Source organism: Harmonia axyridis, chromosome 6 (genome assembly GCF_914767665.1).
Source record: "Harmonia axyridis chromosome 6, icHarAxyr1.1, whole genome shotgun sequence".
Classification (NCBI taxonomy): domain Eukaryota; kingdom Metazoa; phylum Arthropoda; class Insecta; order Coleoptera; family Coccinellidae; genus Harmonia; species Harmonia axyridis.
This window is the reverse complement of record NC_059506.1, coordinates 27,391,511-27,415,404: the sequence shown is the minus strand read 5'-3', so window position 1 is coordinate 27,415,404 and position 23,894 is coordinate 27,391,511. Positions and strand designations below refer to the sequence as shown.

Sequence of the window (23,894 nt, the reverse complement as noted above, 5' to 3'; positions counted from 1 at the left end):
ATTCGTGTGAAATATCGTAAATATTGTATTGAGTTGAAGTTTATTGGTGATGCACCATTTCTCTTCTTCTTATCTGATTCACAATTGTTGTCAGTGTTTGATTGTTTTTAGCTGTTGTGCTGGTACACATTAGCTTAAAAAGCGGTTTTGAGTATGTTATTTGCTTTTATCGCATCGTGAATAGTAACGTAAACAATGGACCTAGTATGCTTCCCTGCGTGACCCCCATAAAGATTTGTTTTTTCTAGGAGATGTAAATTTGATCTTTCATTTTTATAATTATCTTTTGTGTTAGCACATTGTTCTAGATTTTTGAGCTTTTGAAAGCTGTGAAAAGGATGTCAATTTTTTTTTTATATTTTGAATACTGAGATCGAGTGCATATTTAGGCAGAATAATAGCTCGCTGTTCCTTCAGAAACAAGGGAGTGAGCAAAACGACGTGAATTGAAGAGATAATTAATGAGACTTTCGAAAGAAGTATTACACTCATCCCCTCGTTCCATTTGAGAATTTTAAGGGGTGCAACTTCAGGCTCAGATGTTTAATCAACTTCAATGAAAATAACATCATTCTGATTCTCCCTCGATATAAGCGAAATGGTTTCCAGAACTTTTGGATTCATTTAGTTATTCAAAAGTTGCTGCCCATTGCTCGTTTTCAGAATGAAACTTTGTATACGATTTGTAACAGTCTAATCCTTCCGCTCCCATTGAAAAATAGGGCGAACGCTGAATTAACAATTGAAGCAGAAAGGTTAAATTGTGCAGAAAATATTAAGAATCGATAATATGAAAGGAGTGATATATCATTTTCTGTTTTCTTGAAATATTTCAGTTCTTGGTAGAGAAGTCAAAACTGATGAAAATATTTTTTGTTGAGAGTTTCTCATCTAAGTAAGCTGCAATGCACAAAAAAGCACAACTTTGAATTTACATAAGTAATAACGCGCACCCGCCATTTTGCAACCAGCACTAAATCATTCGGCTGCAAAATGGCGAAGGCGCCGGTTAACCTAATGTTGTTTTCTTAATTCTGTGACAAATCCGTTAATTCTGCCGTAGTTCTTTTATTTGTATCTATTATGATTCTTCATATATCCCACTCTGGGGCAACAACATTCCTGTTTCAAGAGTATTTGTTAAACAAAAGAGAATTTTATCAGATTGATTTTCAATTCTTCACTTAGTTCATCATGCAAACTAATATTTATTTCTGATAAAATATTATCTTTTTTTTTGTTCTGCTGAAGAGAATGTCCTATTGTTTTTGCTGAAGAGAATGTAAAAGAATGGAAATTACTTTCAACCTAACATAAATATGAAACTAGAAATCATTTTCCATCTTTTCAGTAAAAAATTATTTCTATGATTCTTTAGTTTTAAGTACTTAATTGTACTCTGAGTTGAAATTATCATGTTTTGTAATCATTTTTTTCAACCCATCCTATATATTTTGTTTGTCTAATACTAGAAGCAGAATATCATTATTCTGAATAAAGTTATATTATTATTATTATTATCAATGACTTCTGAACATGTATTATCAATAACTATTATATGCTTTATCATTTTCGGAATTCAATTGTTTTTCTAATTTTCTATGTTTTAGGCAAATATAATAAACTTTAAATTCAGATTAATACACAGAATACTGAATTGAGTATTTTGAAACAGGTGAAATTTGTTAAAGAATTTCACAAATACGAATTCCTATAAGCTTTCCATCAACTTTTTATTAGAAAAATTTTTCCGTAAATTGTTTCCTTTTCGAAATTTTCGTTTGATTCAACTTGAAAAAAATCATTTGGTATACAAGATACTGAACATAGAAATATCATTTAAAAACCATAAACACTTCTGAGTGAGCTTAAAGAAGCAAACAATCATGAAATATTCCTATTTGTAATAGAATGAAACCATCAAAATGATTCCGCCTCTCAACATTTCCACCAGCCTGCTGCATTAACCGCTTAATATTATATGCATAGTGAAACTCCACTCTTCAAAGAGTCATAAACTTTGGGATTATTTTAGCGATTTAAAATTCTGCAATATTCTTCCAGTTTCTTTCATCCACTTCACGCTACTTTCAGCTCAGGCAGTTGAGAATTCTTCGACTGACTGAATTAATTCACCTTCCGAATTGTTTCTCATCTCTTGAGAGAGATTTATTCACTGTAGTGTTTTTGCAAGGAATAGTAATTATCGTTGTATAGACTGCCTTTGAATAAATGATGAATGAATAGTTAGTCTGTGGAATCTAATGCCGGGAATTTAATTAACTTTATGTGTAGTTGAAGTAGAACATGAAATTCTACTATCTGAAACCTGAAATTGGTTTACTACGTTTCATGAAATTACGATGACCTACTTGATACATTTAGATTATTTTCGTTATATATTTCTGTATTTCATGAACATATGGTAGTAAGTCACATTCTATAGCTCTTCTAGTTAATTAAGAGAGGCTTTAACAATGGTCATAATTTGTAATTCTTCATATAATAAGGTTAATATACTGAAAAAGAAACTGCAACACCCAGAAGGAACTTCTTGAATTTTTTTTTGGTGAAACTTGAATATTATAGCATGGAGTAAATGATTGAATTTAGAGAAAAAAAATTGTGAAGGTTTTTTCATGTGAACAATTTTTGTTACTTGATTATTGTAGTCGTTTTTTACAAGTTTTTTAAATTTTACAACAAACCAGCTGTTTTAGAAGATCCAAAGTCGATGATTAGTTGTTGTTAAGATGCCTAGAGCGGAATTTATCGCCAGCTAAGTAAATTTGAAAGAGGTCGAATTATTGGTCTACTGGAGGCGGGGTTGTCATTTCGAGAAATCTCTAACCGTACGAATAGAAATCCAACAGCTGTTATGAGATGTTGTCAAGCGGGGTTTGATAATGTCCAAAATCGAAGAAGAGTAGACACCGGACGTCGAAGGAACACAAATGAAGTTCAAGATCGACATCTAAGACTTTTGGCCATTAGAGACCGATTTGCGACAACTCGATATTTGGCTGATGAGTGGTTAGGAGAACAAGGCCATCCTGTAACTGTCCGAACGGTTTACCGTCGGATAAGGTCTTTTGGACTACTGCATTATCGACCACATTTTGTGTTACCTCTGAAGGTTGAGCATCGCCGGCAACGTTTTCAGTGGAGCAGAAAACGTCAACATTAGAATGTGAAATGGCATCAGGTTCTCTTTTCTGACGAATCTCGATTCTTTTTGGGAGCATATGACGGCCGAAGAAGGGTTAGATGACTTCGGGGAGAAAGACGTGAACCTCAATTTGATGTTGACGCACACCGGACAGTAGGCGTTATGGTATGAGGTACTATTGCACATGCAAGTATGTCACCTTTAGTCTTTATTCGAAGTTACATGACAGCGCTGCCTTACCTTCAATAAATAGTGAGGCCATATATTCTCCTTTACCTTAACCGGCACGAGAATTCAATATTTCAGCAAGATAATGCCCGACCTCATGTTGCCAGAGTTAGTTTAAACTTTTTCGAAGCGACCCATGTGAATCTTTTGCCAAGGCCGCCCAGATCCCCTGATCTTTCGCCCATAGAGCATCTTTGGGGCATTATGGGTAGAAGGCTTGGAAATTTATCCTAGCCCCCAGGGACTTTGGCGGCTCTGAGACATTAAATATAGGTAAAAAAAAAGTATCCCTCAAGAAGAAATAGACCATCTTATTGCATCAATGCCGAGACGTGTTGGGGAGTGTATAGATAATCGCGGTGGACAAACACATTATTAACAAATTTATTAAAAAAAATTGCAAACCCTTCATTTTTTATCCAAATTTCAATCATTTACGCCTTGCTATACTGTCTATGTTTTACCAAACAAAAAAAAAATGAAATTAAAACAGCTCTCTCTTTAAACAGCAGTTTCTTTGCCAGTTAGAATGTAATGAAAGCCTTATATAAAATATGTCAATTTTTATATTTTCGTTTATCACTAATGGAAAAGTTTGAAAAATTTATTTTTGTGGATAGTGCTCTGAAGGTACTCGATTATTTGGAAAATGGACCATTTAATGAAAATAATTCAAGAGACCTTATTTTAATGAAGCTCTGTTGTTTTCAGAACTGAAACAACTTTTTCGAAAAAAGACAGTGGTGCATATAATCAAGACTGCAGTATCTAAAAATTTAAACATCGAATCTTTTAATAATAGAGTTTTAATTAAAAAACTGTTTTTTTTTCAAGCTTTAACACCCTGTATCTCTGAAACGAAGAGTTTTTCTATCTGACGCCAAAGTTATTGCACTAAAATCTGGGCAACCTGTATAATGAACCGAAATCTTAGCAACCATTCATAAATCCCACCAAGGTGAAAGAAGCTACAACAACGGACATAAAATTATATTTTTCAAAGGCATGACACTTGGTGTCGTTATATCTCTACTTCTGACGTATTTTAAAGCACATCGTTAAGTCCCCTGTCGAATATCATCTTCATGTTTCATTCATAACCCGTATATCCTTTTCTATCGCTTCATACGTAACACAGGACTCTTTCAACAATGAACCACCTATTTGCAGTTTGCATTCGCGAATTCGAACAATCCCAACAGTGGCGAATAAAGGAAACGCAGGGAACTAAATCTGAATGCTGAGTTCAAGAGGAACATCATACAGAGATGAACTCAGGCCCATATCGAAAAAGTTAAACGTTGTATAGTGCTCAAATAGACAGTTCTCTCTACAATTTCAGGCTTTATTCAACACAAAATTCTAGGTAAAACCACAATCACTCTTATTAATAACTAGCAGATAAATTCAAGCTTGATTGTTCTCTCTACAATTATTTATTAAACCTATTGACACAGATTATTCGAAACCTGATTTGTATTATGCTATTATATTTAAGACATAAATTATAAGGAATAGAGCTGGCGCACCCAAACATTTTCCAAATTCATTCCACCTTGAGAAGTTCAACATCAAAAATCAGGGTGGAATTAGGAGGAATAATTCCAGGATGTCCTCGTGATCCATAAGCATAGTCAGGGGAGCAAATCAATCTGGCTCTTTGCCCTACACTCAACTGAGCTACTCCTTCATCCCAGCCTTTAATAACTTCGCCTTTTCCAATGCGAAATTTGAAAGGAACTCCTCGATCTCTCGAAGAATCAAATTTTGTACCATTTTGTAAGGTGCCCGTATAATGAACAACTACTGTTTGTCCAGTTTTTGGATAGGTTGATCCATCTCCAGGACTAATAGATTCAACTTGAACTCCCATAGTTAGAAAAATTAGAGGTATGTAGTTTGTTACATACACAGGCGTACAACTTTGCTTTCGCCTTTTTTTTTTGTCCGAAATTGGAGGCTTTATTGTGAAAAATTGGTTATGCATTTATGATTCAAAGTATTGTCAATCGCTGGCCACTACTTTTTCTCATTTTTCGGGTAGCGCACGAATCTTGCGCTGAAAAAACTGGTCATCTTTTGAAGCGATCCACTCATCGATCAAATTTTTTACTTCTTCATAAGACTGGATGTGCTGATCAGTCTGTGTACCATTGATCGAAACAAGTGATAGTCCGATGGAACAACGTCTGCAGAATATGGCAGAAGGGGTAGGGCTTTCGCAATATGGGGTCGATCGTTATCATGCCGTAAAATCACTTTATCAAGTCTCTCGTTGTATTGCGTCCGATTGTCTTTCAATACTCGATTCAAACGAATTAATTGCGTTAGAAAAAGATCTCATTTGATTGTTTCAGTCGGTTTCAACTACTCACAATACAAAATGTCGAGCTGGTCCCACCAAATACTGAGCATGACCTAGGAACCGTGAACATTCGGAGTGATTATTGTAATGAACTCATTTTTCATTTTCGCATTCAATAATGCGATGCGGAAACCCCTTTCGTCTTTGCCTTGCAAGCAGCTGTTTAAGAGCAAACAAACGCTGTTCAACATCTCTCGGCTTCAACTCGTATGGCACCCAATTTCCTTGTTTGTGAATTATTTCCATGACTTTCAGGCATTTTGTTGCTTCACTTACAATAATCCTGCCAATTCTTGTTGCGTTCGACACGAGTCTTGATCAAGTAATGCCTCCAATTCTGCATATTCGATAACCATATCTTTTCCACTGCCATGCTGGTCTTCGACGTCAAAATAACCGTTCTTGAAGCGTTGAACCAACTCTCGGTACGTTCTTTCATTTAAAGCGCTCTCACCATAGGTATAACAGGCCAATTGAAAATTTTTCGGTCTACCATAGTAAAACACATTTTTTTGGCAAAATTCGATGTTATTATTCAACATAGTTGCCTTCGACGACGATACAGCGATTATAGCGATCTTCAAACTTCTCGATACCATTTTTGTAGTACGATTTGACTTTCGCTTCAAAATAGGCCTCAGTTTTGGTGATTACTTCTACATTGGCGCTAAATTCCTTTCCAGCGAGCATTTTTTGAGGTCTGAGAACAGCAAAAAGTCGCTGGGGGTCAGATCTGGCGCGAATACGGTGGATTCAGAAGCAATTCGAAGCCCAATTCATGCAATTTTGCCATTGTTTTCATCGATTTGTGAAACGGCGCATTGTCTTGATGAAACAGTACCTTTTTTTTCAAATGGGGCTAATTTTTAACGATTTTTTCCTTTGAACTATCGAATAATGCTATATAATAATCGATGTTGATGGTCTGGGCCTTTTGGAGGTATTCAATGAATATTATACCCTGCGCATCCCAGAATACTGATGCCATAACCTTGCCAACTGACTTTTTTCCTCACTCCGGAGTGGAATGAAGAAACCATGTTTCATCCATTGTCACATATCGACGCAAAAATTCAGGTTTATTGCATTTAAACAGCTTCAAATACAGCTCAGAATCTTTAACACGTTGTTGCTTTCGATCGATTGTGAGTTCGCGCGGCACCCATTTTGCACACAGCTTTCTCATGTACAAATTTTCGTGGATGATATGATGTACACATTCAGATAATATCTTCACAAAGTCTGCTATCTCGATCAACTTCAGTTCACGGTCAAACAAAATTATTTTGTGAGCTTTTTGATTTTTTCGTCGGTGACAGCCTGTTTTGGGCATCCACTGCATTCTCCGTCTTCGGTGCTCATTACACCATGTTTAAACTTAGCATACCAATCAATGATGGTTGATTTTCCTGGTGCAGACATCGGAAACTTTTCATCAAGCCAAGATTTTGCTTCTGCTGTATTTTTCCCCTTCAAAAAGTAATATTTCATCAGCACAAGAAATTCTTATTTTTCCATATTTTTCAAATAACAAAAGTAGCACACTCACATATCTCACAAACTAATGGTAGGACTGCTATGAAATTCTGACACATATCGTTTGAAGGTTGGTACTAACTAAAAATCATTTGGACTTAATACTAAAGCGCCATCTGTGCATCAGACCGGAGACTTTAAAATTGGCCTAATAATGCTTCAACCTTAGCCGTGCTGGCCATTTAGCTGATATCATTTTTCATCATCAAGGGCATACCTTGATCTTCGAAATTAAATGAACATCTATTGATTCCTCTCAGAATATAATTTTTTTTTAATTTCAAAATGAAATATTTTAATGGAAACCCATGTATTATAATAGTTGTCGATAAAAAACACCTAAAAATTATATGAATTTAATACAAGTTCCGCCATCTGTGCATCAGACCGGAGACTTTTCAATTGGCCTAATATATGTTATCCTTTTCATAAATGACCTCCACAATGAAACCAACCGGAAGTTGATGTGATAAACTATGCTGATGATATAGATGTTATTGTAAAAGGAAACACATACCAAGAAGCTGTCAAACTAGCAGAATGCAGCCTTAAAAGAGAGAAGATTGGTTTTGTTCGAACAAACTGTATATGAACACAAATGAGACAACAGCAATTTTATTCAAGACTCCCCAAAGTAGATTTGACACTCCACAGAATATGAACTCGGGACATCTGACGCTAGATTTTACCAAACACTCAAATCTTTTGGGACTTCAGATAGACGACACCCTGAATTGGTCTGAACACATTACAGTTTTGTGTGGCAAATTGAGCAATATCTGCTACTTTCTCGGTGTACTAAGTGAGTATTTGAGCCTTGGCCCAATGAAAACTATTTATCATGCTGTATTTGAGTCGAAACTCCGGTATGGCTTCATGTTCTATGGATCATCTGCCCAGATCGAGAGAGTACTATGTCTGCAAAAAAGAGCCCTCAGAAAAATGTTGAAAATATATAGCAGAGAAACCTGCAGAGGAAGGTTCAATGAATTTGGAGTTCTGACGGCACCAGCTTTTTACATCCAGGAGTGCCTCATCTTTGTCCACAAAAATAAACACCTCTTTGAAACCAAAACCTGTGGCCCGTATGATACCAGAACAACACAATTAAAAATCCCCGCCATAGATTAACCATCACTGAAAAGGGTCCCGAGTACAGATGCTTGAGAATTTACAATAGTTTACCAGCCCAACTAAGAATCATACCTGACTTGAAAAATTTTAAGAAGAGCATATATAAATGTGGGATCCAAATTCTTAACACCCGACTGAATGATACGCTACTGACTTTACGAAACGAGAACTACACGATCGACCCTAAAAGGTTGGACCATGCAGATTTATCGATATAGGGAGACGTAAGGGGAAGAGGTACTTGAGACTTAAGGACTGAGGTACGATACATACGAACGAGGGTGGAATTCGTGTAAGAGAGTAGACGGACATAGTTAGTATTCGACGTTAGAGATTAGACGGAAAAGGTTGAAGAATTCGACGTGATAGACGCATATGATTCGACGTGAAATATAGTAGACGCAGCGAGTTAGATAATTCGATAATTAGACTATTAACAATTAGACGGAATAAAATAGCTTCGATAGTTCGATAGACGAAAGTTCAGTGGCTGTACATTCAATTAACGTTGAATAGTACATAGTGTAAATAAACAATAGTTTAGTACCGGCGGCCTTTTTATATAAACCCCTAGACAACGATATAAGAACCCTACATAAATTTCTATTAGACATTGAGCCATATTGTATTGAGGAATTTCTCGAGTATGTTTCAAAGTAAATTTGACTCAATTTTATTTTAAGTTTGTGAACTTCATTTGAAATGAAGATTATTATTATTATTATTATATGACCTTTTGAATTTTTTCCGAATTTCCCCAACTTCTGGAACATACCCTTCCCGCAATCGATTCTATGAACGCTAGCAGTTGACAGTCTATATTCGCGAACACCCAAACCCAATAGAACCAACCGCGACTGAACAATAAGCGAAAAGAGACAAGCCATCAGCGAAAACGAACAATATTCAACGTAGCACAAACTGTTATCTTTCACAACATTCAGCAGTTTCGGCAAGATAGAACAATGGTTAGTTCGCTCGGTAGGATTTCCATTCGTGCGAAAAACCAGAGGGAAAATAGTGCGGCTATCAGTCATGCCAATAACTGTCAGTAGTGGAGCGAATATAAGTGCTCCTGTCAGGACGGAAGCCCTATCTGGCATCGCCGTAAACGCAAGGATACCCCTTATTTATTGCTTTGATTTCTAGGATATCAGGCTGACGGATTGGTTTTTCACGCCACTCTGCGAACGTTTCGCTCGACCTTATCGCTTGTGAAAAAGATCGTTCGAATTTCCGATTCGATGTAATTGCTGAATTTGTTTTTCTCGCGATCCTGGAAAAAATAGTTGGACTTTTCATGGAACAAAATGCTATCAATTTGAATAATCAGTCACTGAACATTCAGGAAGTTTGTTTTTGTTGTGCAAATTATTTCCTTCATTGATTTTATTATTATGGAGGATGGAATTGACGTCACAAAATAATAGTACTGTTTTCAAAATTTCAAAATATATATCTATGATGGACTTGGAATAACAAAGCCAAAGCTCTGTTGACTTGGGAGTACTTTCTTACAGGGATGTCCAATAGGAAGTTTCATTTTGAATAATCAGCTGTATTGCCTGCCTTCATGTTTGAACTCGCTTTTGAAGCTGGCATCTTTTAACATTTGGCAGTAAAACTTCGCCATTACTGAAAATACCGATGCACACATCAACAACAGTTAAAATCGACTACAAAAATAGTGAAAATTCTGCAGTCACACCTCGCAAAACTTGAACATTTTGGGTCGTTGTGAACCACACTCTCGGCCGGAAATAGTGAAATTGTTGAAATGAGTCCTTGAAATGCATTAAAATGATCCGGATTTTCATCGAAAAAATCATTTTCAGTGTTGAGATCTCTTTTATTCTTGGAAGCTACGTGAACAAGCAGAATTGTTGCATTGGAGGCTCGGAAAATCTTTGAATGATTGTTGAAAAGCCTGTACATCCTCAACCTAACACTATTTGGCGCTGTTTTTGATCGGACTCTCAATGTAGGACGATCAATAGTTCATTTATATTATATTATTCAATTCAAATCGTGTCGGTTCGATTGAAATAACAATAGTTGGTATAGACCCTAGGGTCTAGACCCCTAGACCCTAGACCAAAGTTGAACGTGACAAAATGGCGAAAGCGCCGGCATCAGATCTACATCAATGTTTTTTCCAACTGAAGCAAGCAATGCTAATTGTTCAACTAAGAACTAATGGTTATAACTGAATAAGACAGAAATTCCAATATTCAAATAATCTTGCTTACGATTTCAATTTTAACATAATCGTTATTAGCGAAAATGTTTAGAATATTGCTGATGAGCTAGGGGTTTCACATAACTTTGATCTACCGATAAATTCGTTCATTATTAATAAAATGAATTTAAAATAAAACTGAAATTGTTATTCATAATATAAGGCTCATTTTAACACTAGTTCATTCAAAAACTAACTACATCGTGGCTTATTTTTTAATTTTGAACTCGTGGAAGAATATCAATGCCTTCTGAACTAGTTTTATAATAAATTCAATGAATTTCCATTGAAATTAATGAAATATTTTCATGAATATCGTGAAGTGATTTTTGCATTGAAAAATATGGAATGGTAGAACTGTTTTATATTGGTTCCGCCGTTCCGCAATAGATGGCTGTAGCGGTAAGTGGTAGTCGAAATAAATAAATCGTAGATGTCATACAATAAGCTTATATTTGTGAACATAACGCCATCGAAATATTAGTCGATTTGTGTCTGCATCATAAAATTATTCTCGATTAAACATGTCTGCTTACGAGCCAAATTCTGGTCATTTGTGGGAGGTTTTAATTTTCTGCTTCAATATGAAGAAATCTGCGGCTAAGGCTCATCGAATGCTTTCAAATACCTATGGCGAGGCTGCTGTTAGTGAAAGAACGTGCTGAGAGTGGTTTCAACGCTTCAAGAAGAATGGATTTGACGTCGAAGATCAGTATGGCGGAGGAAAAGAGAAGGTTTTCCGAAGATGCAGAATTGAAGGCATTACTTGATCAAGACTCGTGTCAAACACAACAAGAATTGGCTGGATCATTGATAGTGACGCAAACACCCATTTCAAAACGCCTGAAATTCATGGAAATAATTCAGAAACAAGGAAATTGGATGCCGTACGAGTTGAAGCAAAAAGATTTCGATTGCTTGTGAACAACTGCTTGCAAAGCAAAGACGGAAGGGATTTCTGCATCGCATTGTGACTGAGGACGAAAATTGGGTTCATTACGATAATCCCAAGAGCATAAAATCATGGGGATATCCCGGTCATGCTTCCACACGACGGCCATATCGAATATTCACTGTTCAAAAGTCATGCTCAGTATTTGGTGGGACCAGCTCGGCGTAGTGTATTATGAGCTGTTGAAACCGACTGAAACAATCACAGGCTATCGTTATCGAATGGAATTAATGCGTTTGAGTCGTGCATTGGAAGACAAACGATCGCAATACAACGAGAGGCATGATAAAGTGATTATAAGCATGACAATGCTCGGCCCCATGTTGCAAAAGTGGTCACAACATATTTGGAAACGTTGAGATTGGAATGTTAGCTCGGACTCGAACTATCACTTGTTTCGATCAATGGCACACGGGCTGGTTGACCAGCACTTCCCATCGTATGAAGAAGTAAAAATTGGATTAATTCATGGATCTCTTCAAAAGATGACCAGTTTTTCAACCTCGGTTCGTACGCTGCCCGAAATATGGGAGAAAGTAGTGGCCAGCGATGTACAATACTTTGAATCATATATGTATAACCAGTTTTTCACAAAAAAACCTCGAATTTTGGGAAAAAACAGAGGGGGACAAAGAATAAACGAATTTGCCACAGAATCAGAAAAATACTATTCTTTCCAGTCTTTGACATCATCCAACCGAATCCTCTTCAACCAAGTGGCCGACCACTCAACTTCTAGACGTAAAACGCTGAAATTTCTTCCATTCAGTTTCTGTATATTTCGTGCACCACAAAAAATCATCCACCAAATCCCAACCTACCACCTTCACTTTTCATTTATCGAAATCTTCAAGATTCGCCCACTTCTCAGGTGCTGGACCGCTATAGGCGCCCACTCGATTCGAGTTTGAAGTATGGCAGAAATATCATCGATAATTCAGCGAAAGAATAAATCTATTCCTTTTCAATTTGTTCCTTTTCATCTCTGGAGATTCGATGCCGGACCTCAAGACCGCCGGGATTGGCTGAAAAATAAATAAGCATTAGCGGGTAGCGGCATATTTCGGGGTGTGCGGTAAGTCGGGGGATGAAGAATCTCCAGGGTGCAGCATCTCGAACAGGTTAATCAAAGATTAAACCCCTCTACGTTGAGAAGGTTATGTGATTTTTCGTTGTGGGGTTTCGAGGTGGAAGCTGAAAGGTTTGCGTTCAATATGGGAAATCAGAAATATTCTTACAATGTTTTACTATAGATTTATAAAATGTATCGATTGGATTTTTAAAATGAAAGATCTTCATAAATTATTCAATCCATACAGTAATAAAGATAGAGAGAGGAACTCTGGAACACGAATATGGGACAAGACAAAAATTAGGCGGATATAAATTACCTCGAGCGGAAAGAAGAATTGGGCAACGATCAAGTCGATATCTAGCTCCTAGAATATACCAGCATATTCCTAAGACGATCACAAAGATGAGAAATCCGAAAAGATTTCGGACACACTTGAGGAGATGGATATGCGAGGAAGGGCGAGATAGATTTCATGACCTAATTAATAATAGATTATAAACATGAAAAACTATTACCACCGACACAAGACGCATTTCACCGAAATAGGACAGGCATACACCGATATAAGACAGGCATACACCGATTTGGACACAAAATTGTCAATTATCTCCCGACATGGATACTTTTTAATTTTCATAAGGGCATACAAAAATTAAATTTAATTTCGAATAGAACACACAGGCAATATTCTGTTTTGGATGAGCCTCTGTTCTTGATTGTTTATTTGAATTGGACATTTTTTTCTATAATGTAATTAAATGTATTATTATTATGTTCAAATAAATATTATTATTATTATTATTATTATACGCAATTTTTACATGTCCCCAAGATGGTTAGATCACGTTGTCGGTTTGTGATATATTTTCAAATCCACAATTTTACTATATCATTATGAATGTATATTATATTGAATGAAATATATTTATTTGAGTGATTCCCGATTAAATATGCATATTTGAATATTTAGAATCCGATATTCAATCTAATTGTCGAATTCATAATACGCAAAATATTTATGATTTTCTGTATCTACCTCCTGAATCCAAGGTTTGGCAATTTTGCTCTCCTAGTGTCATAGGTTGTTTCACGTCGTTTGGGGCGCTTTTGAAGTTTATTTCTTATATATTTAGGCATATTTCGGGGTGAGCGGTAAGTCGAGGGATGAAGAATCTCCAGGGTGCAGCATCTCAAACAGGTTAATCAAAGATTAAACCCCTCTACGTTGAGAAGGTTATGTGATTTTTCGTTGTGGGGTTTCGAGGTGGAAGCTGAAAGGTTTGCGTTCAATATGGGAAGTCAGAAATATTCTTATAATGTTTTACTATAGATTTATAAAATGTATCGATTGAATTATCACAATGAAAGATCTTCATAAATTATTCAATCCATACAGTAATAAAGATAGAGAGAGGGAGTATACGCAATTTTTATATGTCTCCAACATGGTTAGATCACGTTGTCGGTTTGTGATATATTTTCAAATCCACAATTTTACTATATCATTAAGAATGTATATTATAGTGAATGATATATATTTATTTGAGTGATTCTCGATTAAATATGCATATTTGAATATTTAAAATCCGATATTCAATCTAATTGTCGAATTCATAATATGCAAAATATTTATGACTTTTTGTTTCTACCTGCTGAATCCAAGGTTTGGCAACTTTTGCTCTCCTAGTGTCATCGGTTGTTTCACGTCGTTTGGCGCGCTTGAAGTTTATTTTCTGAATTTCTGATAAATTAAGACATATTTCGGCGTGTGCGGTAAGTCGAGGGATGAAGAATATCCAGGGTGCAGTATCTCGAACAGGGTAATCAAAGATTAAACCCCTCTACGTTGAGAAGGTTATGTGATTTTTCGTTGTGGGGTTTCGAGGTGGAAGCTGAAAGGTTTGCATTCAATATTGGATATCAGAAATATTAATAATAATAATAATAATAACTCTTTATTTAGTGAAAAACACTAGTTACAATGTTTTACTATAGATTTATAAAATGTATCGATTGGATTTTTAAAATGAAAGATCTTCATAAATTATTCAATCCATTCAGTAATAAAGATAGAGAGAGGGAGTATACGCAATTTTTACATGTCCCCAACATGGTTATATTACGTTGTCGGTTTGTGATATATTTTCAAATCCACAATTTTACTATATCATTATAAATGTATCTATATTATATTGAATGGAATATATTTATTTGAGTGATTACCGATTTAATATGCATAAATTTGAATATTTGGAATCCGATATTTTTCCCAATTATCGAATTCATAATACGCAAAATATTTATAATTTTCTGTATCTACCTGCTGAATCCAAGGTTTGGCAACTCTTGCTCCCCTAGTATCATCAGTTGTTTCACAGATATTGGAAAATTTTGTTTACAGCCACTTGTTCCATATTATAAAGAATCAAATAATCCCTGAGCATCATGGTTTTCTGAAGGGTAAGTCTATAGATACTAACCTCCTTGATTTTTCCAGTGGCATAATATTCAATCTACTTGGCTCAAGCTCAAGTAGCTTGAGCTGGACTTGAAATCAATTAAGTTCAAGTCAAGTAGTAGTTTTTCAATGTCAAGGTAATTATTTATTTACTTAAGTTAATTTTAAAAAACTACTTCTTGACTTGAACTTTCAGCCAAGTAGCTTGAAGAGAAAGCCAAGCCGTGAATCCCTTATGTTCAATATGAAAAGGATCATCGCACCTCTATAACTACGCCGCTGAAATCATGAAGTCACAGAAATATTGGTCTGGACTGTTTCATGTTGGTAATTATTATGATAAAAAACAAGATGAAGTTATGTCCAACAATTCTATTATCTATAAACATTTGCTCAATTTTCAAAAATACCAACCTAGAATTAAACATAAATCTTAATAAGTAGGTACCATATATTCCCATTTTCCTTTTCTTCAACGAAACCTCATTGAAATTGAATGCTCTACAATCAACCATTGTTGCAGATTACATTTCCCCATAACTTACTCGAGTTCAAAGCTGCTCTCAAGTCAGAAAACTTCCAGAAGTTTCTGCCTCTTCTTCATGAATCTATTATGAGGGTTCATTGTTTTGCATAGCTTCCAGGAAATGAAATCTAGCGGAAAAACCCTGGGAGGAACGAGTTCGGTGAAGTTTCAATTATTCTTCCGCTGTTCAATCATCTCACCTTATTTTCTTCTTTTATGCCTAGGTCATTATAGACTATCAAATTATAAATTGTTTGAATTATTTTTCTCGACCTCTGAAATATTTTTCCTCCCAGAAAATTCAGAAATAGAAATTATTTCATGTTGAGGAGAAGTTTGACTTTTGATTTCGGCAGTTAGCCATCATCAGGCCAGCTGAAAACAATTCAGTAATGACCTCTTTCATCCAAAGTTTTGAAAACAAAAAATATGAACTTACCGTCAGGAAATAATATCATGGCATACAGACAATTTTTAAATTCCGAAAAAAGTACCTTCCCGAGCGACACTCGAACCCGCAACCTCTGGATCACTAGTCCAGTGCCCTACCTCTGAGCTACCGAGGAGGTTGAAAATTCCAACCATTCGAAGGTTGAGGGTTCGAGTCCCGCTCAAGAAGGTACTTTTTACGGAATTGAAAACTTGTCTACATGCCATGACATTATTTTCTTGTATTTAATTTACAGATGCCACTATTTCCATATCATATGAAACATGTATAGACATAGGGGTAGTTCTTCTCGATGTATTTAATTTAGGTATAAACCTCGAAGTAATAAACAATTAAAACAATGCATATATCAAACACAAGTAAGAAATCGAACAGGTAACAAGATGCTTATCTTCTTCAGTTTTAATATGATGAAGAAATCTTTGAGGCGTGTAATATGAACAATATTGAAATATTATGTGAATGGTTATATCAATTCAAAAAAAATTTCTATGTGTATATGCAGAGATTTCATTTAAAAGATTCTGTTTGTTCTTCAGAATTTCATGTTGTTCAAGTAGGATCAACTTATGATCATTTTCTCAGTATAGGAGATCCTATACTCTGATTATCAAGAACTATGTAATAGCAGACAATTAATCAAAGAAATGAAAAAAATGTTAAAATGTTTTATTCATAGCATAAAAACGATGCACCTTATGAAAACAAACATTAAAAAAGATTTTGAGACTGAAATATCTCAGTGGTGCACCATTTTTCTTTCAGAAAATCAGCATGTGATGCAATGATGAACATAAAATAAATGTTAGTAAGTGTACAAACATTACTCCTGTAAGGCACTAAACATATCAAATGTCATTTGAATATCACGGTTTCAGAGCAAAAAATGAATTTTTAGTTTTCAAGAGAAAATTTATCACACCGTATATGGGAACACGAAGTTTTTGCGAACAAAAATTATAGATATAAATGCAAAATATTAGGCCAATTGAAAAGTCCCCGGTCTGATGCACAGATGGCGGTGCTAGTTTTAAATCCATATGATTTTTAGTAAGTACCAACCTTCCAAAATTTGACAGCAGTCCGACCATTAGTTTGTGAGATATTGCGTTGTGAGTTTAGCTACTTTTGAAATTTGAAAAAAAAAAAAGAATTACATGTGCTGATAAAATATTGCTTTTTCAAGGGAAAAATACAGTTGAAGCAGAATCTTGGCTTGATGAAGAGTTTCCAGGGTTTGCACCAGGAAAATCAACCATCATTGATTGGTATGCTAAGTTTAAAACGTGGTGAAATGAGCACCGAAGACGGCGAACGCAGTGGACGACCAAAAGAGGCTGCCAACGACGAAAAAATCAAGAAAATTCTCAAAATAATTTCGAATGACCGTTGATCGAGATAGCAGACATTGTAGATATCATCTGAACGTGTTCATTATATCATTCACGAATATTGTACACGAGAAAGCTGTGTGCAAAATGGGTGTCGCGCGAGCTCACAATCGATCAAAAGCAACATTCTGAGCAGTGTTTGACGCTGTTTACGTGCAATAAACCTTAATTTTTGCGTCGATATGTGACAATGGATGAAACATGACTCCATCATTTCACTCCGGAGTCCAATCGACAGTCAGCTGAGTAGACTGCACACGATGAACCGAACCCAAAGCAAGTAAAAACACAACAGTCAGCTGGCAAGGTTAAGACATCGGTATTCTGAGATTCGCAAGTTATAACATTCATTGATTACCTCCAAAAGGGCCAGACCATCAACAGCGATTATTATATAACGTTATTGGTTCGTTGAAAGAATGAAATCGTTCTAAAAAACGGCCCCATTTGAAGAAAAAAGAGGTGCTGATTCATCAAGACAATGCGCCGTGTACAAATCGATGAAAACAATGGCAAAATTGCATGGATTGGGCTGCGAATTGCTTCTGCATCCACCGTATTCGCCAGATCAGGCCTCCATCAATTTTTTCCTGATCTCAGACCTCAAAAGAATGCTCACTGGAAAGAAATTTAGCGCCAATGAAGAAGTAATCGCGGAGACTGAGGCCCATTTTGAAGAGAAAGACAAATCGTACTAGAGAAAGGGTATCTTAAAGTAGAAAGATCGCTATAATCGCTGTATCGCCCTCGAAGGCAACTATGTTGAATAATAAAATCGAATTTTGCCAAGAAAATGTGTTTTATTATAGTAGATCAGGGACTTTTCAATTGGCCTGTTATGTAGTGTTCTTTGATCTGAAATATCCGTTGAAAATAATGTCTGAAAATAATAAAACATAGATTAAAACTAGCGAATGGATAAAATAATCTGGTCCGATTGATAGGGAAAGCTTTCATAAATCATTTATTGTATTATGATGGATTCCTATTCTGCCAAATTTATGACTTGACTATTGAAATCCTTCATGCTACACGCACAGGGCGGTGAAATAGAAATGATATTTTGGTAATTTCCCATGTGTGTTTTCCATTTGAGAATGGTCGAACCACAAAATATTTCATATGCTATAGGAGGCGCAGTATCAGCTTGGAGAGCTTTCATTTAATTTGGGAATATCGTATATAAAATGGAATCAAAATTCAACGTTATCTGCATTCATGTGAAACCAATTTGTTTTTTTTCCATTTAACATGGATATTTGGCAATGAAAATGCAGATTGAGAATTGAAGCAGAAAAATTAGTTCTGAAATATTTCGTATTCATCGAAACAACGAACAGTTATATTGCCTTTTATTGAGATTCCGATGAAATTTAATTTTATGGTTTGGCGAAAATTATAAACGAAATTATTCATGCAATTACGGGCGCATATTTCCACGGAGCCTATTGCTAGATAACACAAAAGTTAATAAATATGAAAACAGAAGTTTTATATATTATATTCTATTAATGCCTCTGACTTATTTCTAAATACCTCCTTCAACTTGATTGGAAATGATTGGAAGTAGGAACAAAAATTAATTAAAAAGTATGCCTCTAATCATAGAAAACTTCCCACTTAAATTCATTTCATTTTTAAAGATCATTTCATCACGGTTAAAAATAATTTAACCCTGTTTATGTGTTTTCCTAATTTTATCGTTTGGTATTTTTTAGTTAAGAATCTGTTTCAACATTAGCATTAAAAATACACCCAGAATCACACTCAAATTCAATTTTTTTCTGATAATGAATTTGAAATAAAATTATTGAATGATGAAAAATAAATAAAATGAAAAAATCATAGTTGACTACAGTTTATTCCACATCATCGATATATATGTTTATGAATTACAAAAACAAGAATAAAAAAGTAATATTCATTCGAGATAATTAAAACCGAAAAATAGTACAAAGTAATATATATGCATCTATGCATTTGTTTAGAGGTTTTCATCAATTCCATTACAGCTTTTATTATTCAGTGATAATTTATTTTCTATTGGTCTTTTTTCATTTGGAATCTGAAATTGTTGAAATTTTCCTCTCATAATCACAGTTCTCTGTGATATATTTTATCTATTGTTTTATATAAGTTCTACATTCCTTTTAGTTCTCTTTCTGTTTTCCTTGAATGAATAAATCAGCTGTCCTGGGATCATCAATGCCTCGTCAAGATTTCCTTTGTAAGCATAGGATGATTTTATACCTTCAGAAATGATTCTCAGAAAATATAACTTCTTTAGAAAATACATGAAAAAAATTCATCAGAATATGAAGAAAACACCATCAAGATTCTTTGGCATCTTGCAGGATGCTTTTGAAATTCGAGTTCCTTCAGAACTGATTTTTAGAAAATAGAAAAAAATTCATTCGATTAAAAAGAAAACACCATCCAAGGTGAGGTTTGTTATCAATGTATTTCCAAAATCAATTTTTCCGTTAGGTACCGTAGATAGTGAGGATCCTTTATTTTTAAGCCTCTAGTATGTCTTGGGTCAATTATTTCAGGTAAAACACAGTAATAATTTTTCAAGTTTGGGTAATTTTTTTTTTCGAAAAATTTTTCATCGAAATTGACTTCGATAAATAAAAAGTCCCTCAAAGTCCACACGACAGAGTAGCATTTTTCCTGAACTTGAAAATAATAATTATGACATTGTTTCAATCGATATTCCTGATTATCATTTTTTTTCAAATATGTTATTTGTTTTCTTTCAATAGCTTCCTGTATCATATTGCTTTTTGCTGATTTCAATTAAATTATTATTTGTTTCAACAACGCCATCTGTTCTTCATTATTTTTCTCCTTTCTATAGCTTATGCAGAAAATTGTTCGTATAAAATGCTTTCAAATAAAATAAATAAATAAACATTTATATTTTAAATTAATCATTGAATTCTTATGTCAAGTATCAGTTCGGTAAAGGTTCCGTAAATATATCTGATCAAAAATTTGTTCTCCGGATAATATCGAAAAAAATGTTTGCATTCAGATGTAAAATAACAATTTTGAATAGTTTTATGTCGACGTTCCCATCACCAGAAACAAATTCAAAAAGAGAATCGTAACAAAGTTACGACTGAGTTTGGCTGGATAAAGGTATGAAATCTGTGAAATACTTATTAACTGACATAAATAAATTCAACTTTTTTACAGTTGCGGATTAAAAGAACCTACTCTCATCTCTACTGGCGGCAGAACGAGAAAATGACGATGATGATGTGGAATCAAATTGAACTGTCATTCTGCAACCCAATACCCGCCAATGTCCCATTCTTTAATTTAATTTTTAAAGGTACCTTCAATGAACCGGGGTTTTCACCATAATTAGACCCCCCCTTTAACTTTGTTAATAAAAGAGGTACAAAAAAATGTTTCCAACAAAAGTTTCACGAGATCGACTAGTATTTTTTAAATGATTTCACAAAACGAAATATATACAGGGTGGGCAACATATTGACTGCAACTTCATTTTTTCGAATGAAACACCCTGTATATTTCTCTATATTTGAACAGCTCTTTTTCCCCTGATTTCGAATATATAACATAATGTTCGGCCTATCTTTCTTATTCTGAGTACCACAGAGTTTCAAATTTTATGAACCACCTTGGGCAAGCTATGTAATTAGTTTTCAAGTGGTAGGCTGCGATAACTCGAAATGCCCTTTTTTGAGTTATCTCGATGGCAACGATATGACATACATTTTTCACTTTAAATTGGAATTGAATTATTTGAATGCAACTCCATATATTCTCTCCTTGTAGCTTTATTATTTTTATTGTTCTTCACATAAAGTGAAAATATTTCAAATTTTTACGCTTCTGTGTAGTGCATATTCGATGAATAGTTTCATTCAATGACAAACGTATGTAATTAATCGTTGCCCACGAGATAACTCAAGAAAGAGCATTTTGAATTATCGCAGCCTTCCACTGATCACTTAGCTTGCCAAGATGTTCTTAAAATTTTGAACTCTGTGGTACTCAGAATAAGAGAGATAGACCAAACACATGTTATATATTCGAAATCAGGGGAAAAGAGCTATTCAAATATAGAGAAATATACTGGGTGTTCCATTTGAAAAAATTAAGTTGCAATCAATATATTGCCCACTCTGTAAATATTTCATTTTGTGAAATCATTTTAAAAAACACTAGTCGATTTCGTGGAACTTTTGTAGAAAACATTTTTTTGTACTTCTTTTAGTAATAAAGTTAAAGGGGGGTCAAATTATGGTGAAAAACCCGGTACAGTCCAAATCATTTATCAAAAAGACTAGTGAATCGTATTAGATGTGGAACTATTGATTTTGATCAACAGATTGACTCGACGAGCATTCAACTCTCTACAGGATATTTTACCATTTTTTTCTAATGGTATCAGATCTCTAATTTAAGATATGTGTTGAAGACATATTCTGTAATAGTTTATTCTCATGTTATAATTTAAAGCAGAGTGAAATCGAGAAATTTTTGAAACAAATCTTTTTTCTTAATTTATAATAATCACTTTCACGATGGAATTTCCAAAATTTTGGCGGGTATTGAGTTTTCAATGTTTACGTAAAAACAGTGTTTTATCAAACCCTATATTGCAATTTTACTGATATCTTGATTAATACATACATCTCTCATTTGGTATATTTTCCTCTTCGGATCTTTCAATAGTACCTTGTGATATTTAGACGGTTTTTCTCTTATTTTTCGAATGGATTTTTTCTTGCATTTCCCAGGGATCTTGTATTTTTGGATTTCTGAAGACTCTTGTGTTTCTAAACATCCTGCGATGCCAATGAATCTTGCCTATTATAAAGATCTTGGAGATCCTGTGCAAACGATGGATCTTGCATTTTGAATTTATTCTATGATACCAAAGTGACTTGCATATTTATTTTCTTTTTGGATATTTCAACAACACCTTGTGGTATTTGTTCCTTCTTATTCAAATCATCCTTGTCTTGCATATTTTATAGTATTGAATGGTGTTTTTTCTTCTCATTCAAATTGATTTTTTTTCTTGCATTTGTCGAAGATTATTTTCTAAGAATCTTGCAATTCTGAGAAATTCTACGCTTCAAAAGCATCCTGCAATGATCTTGGAGATCCATTGCAAACGAAGGATTTTGGATTTCATACCCATTCTATGCTCACAAAGTTACTTGCATATATCATATTGATAGAATAGTGGAAGAAATGGAACATTCAATGTAATTGGCTAGACATATTCAATCAATTTCAATATCTGGTTCACTGGTTTCATCCTGCATGCCACATCCTTCCACCAAAACTCAAAATTTAAACAGTTTCAAATTTGATATTCATGTAATTCCAAATTGAATCATAACATTCGCAATTTCATAGCTCTAACATGGATATAGTCCATTCTTACCGAATAAAGTATCATTTTTAGTTGATAACCTGCAATATAAAAATCCAAAGGAATTAATAGAAGCAATTATACATGAACATATCTTTTAATTTTATTTCAATTAACTTTTGAAACTGAAGCAGACTATGAAGTTTTCACTTAAAATTTAGGTTTTCAGTTCAGAAAATGATGCAGAAATCTAGAGTTACGGAAAATTTCATTATTATACAGAAATACCTTTCTGAAAATGTATGGCATTTTGTGAAGAACTTGGTTTCTATAATTCTGAGGCAAATCCTTTCATTCTGTTACACCTTATTGTTAAACGAAAACGAGCGAGAATATCTCAGATTCCACATATATTTTATCGTTATATTTTTAATTATAAAATGTGGGTAATTCCAGTTTCTATTCAAAATTACAATCAAAGAGGACTCAAGCTGAATCTCGAAAAAATATTCATATGTAGGTAGAGGTATTTGAAATTACCATTTAAATGTTCCTGAGGACCGTTTTATCATCTATAGATATTTTTTTTTGCGTAATCGTCTTCATAAATAAATCACATTTAATTTTATCTATACACTAGCCATGTGACCTCTAAATTGCCGCATGAGAACACAAACGTTGAAAAACTAAAATATGCACAGAAGATTTGGAAGTTTTGCAAAAAATTTACTTTTTGTACGTTGACGGCTGAAAGTGAAAATGACGTCTGTGAAATCAAACTTAACAGTCATTGATTGAGTAAAGCAGTTTTCTACGTTTACGTGAAAACAGGGTTTCAACAAATCCTAAATTGCAATTTTACTGATACTTTCAAAATATATACCTACATTTCTTATTCGGCGTTTTTTAATCTTCGGGCAACTGGATTTTTTTTCTTGCATTTTCTAAGGAATTTCATAAGAATCTTGTATATCTCAAGAATTCATCGTTTCAATAGCCTCCTGCGAT

At 34.4% G+C, this 23,894-nt stretch overlaps 2 protein-coding genes across 2 annotated transcripts in view; one reads left to right on the top strand and one right to left on the bottom strand.

The window, feature by feature from the left end:
- The window catches only part of LOC123682738, a 387,699-nt gene that overhangs the window by 5,682 nt on the left and 358,123 nt on the right, over window positions 1–23,894 (top strand). The gene's annotated exons all lie outside the window — the stretch shown is intronic.
- Window positions 4,768–5,293, bottom strand: LOC123682747 (peptidyl-prolyl cis-trans isomerase Fkbp12). The gene has a single exon (XM_045621517.1). It carries the CDS (start codon window positions 5,268–5,270, stop codon window positions 4,944–4,946), a length of 327 nt encoding a protein of 108 aa, XP_045477473.1. The 5' UTR covers window positions 5,271–5,293; the 3' UTR covers window positions 4,768–4,943.

What these genes read in the sequence shown, in the direction of transcription:
- LOC123682747 (XM_045621517.1), bottom strand. Translation starts at nt 5,270, where the DNA reads ATGGGAGTTCAAGTTGAATCTATTAGTCCTGGAGATGGATCAACCTAT.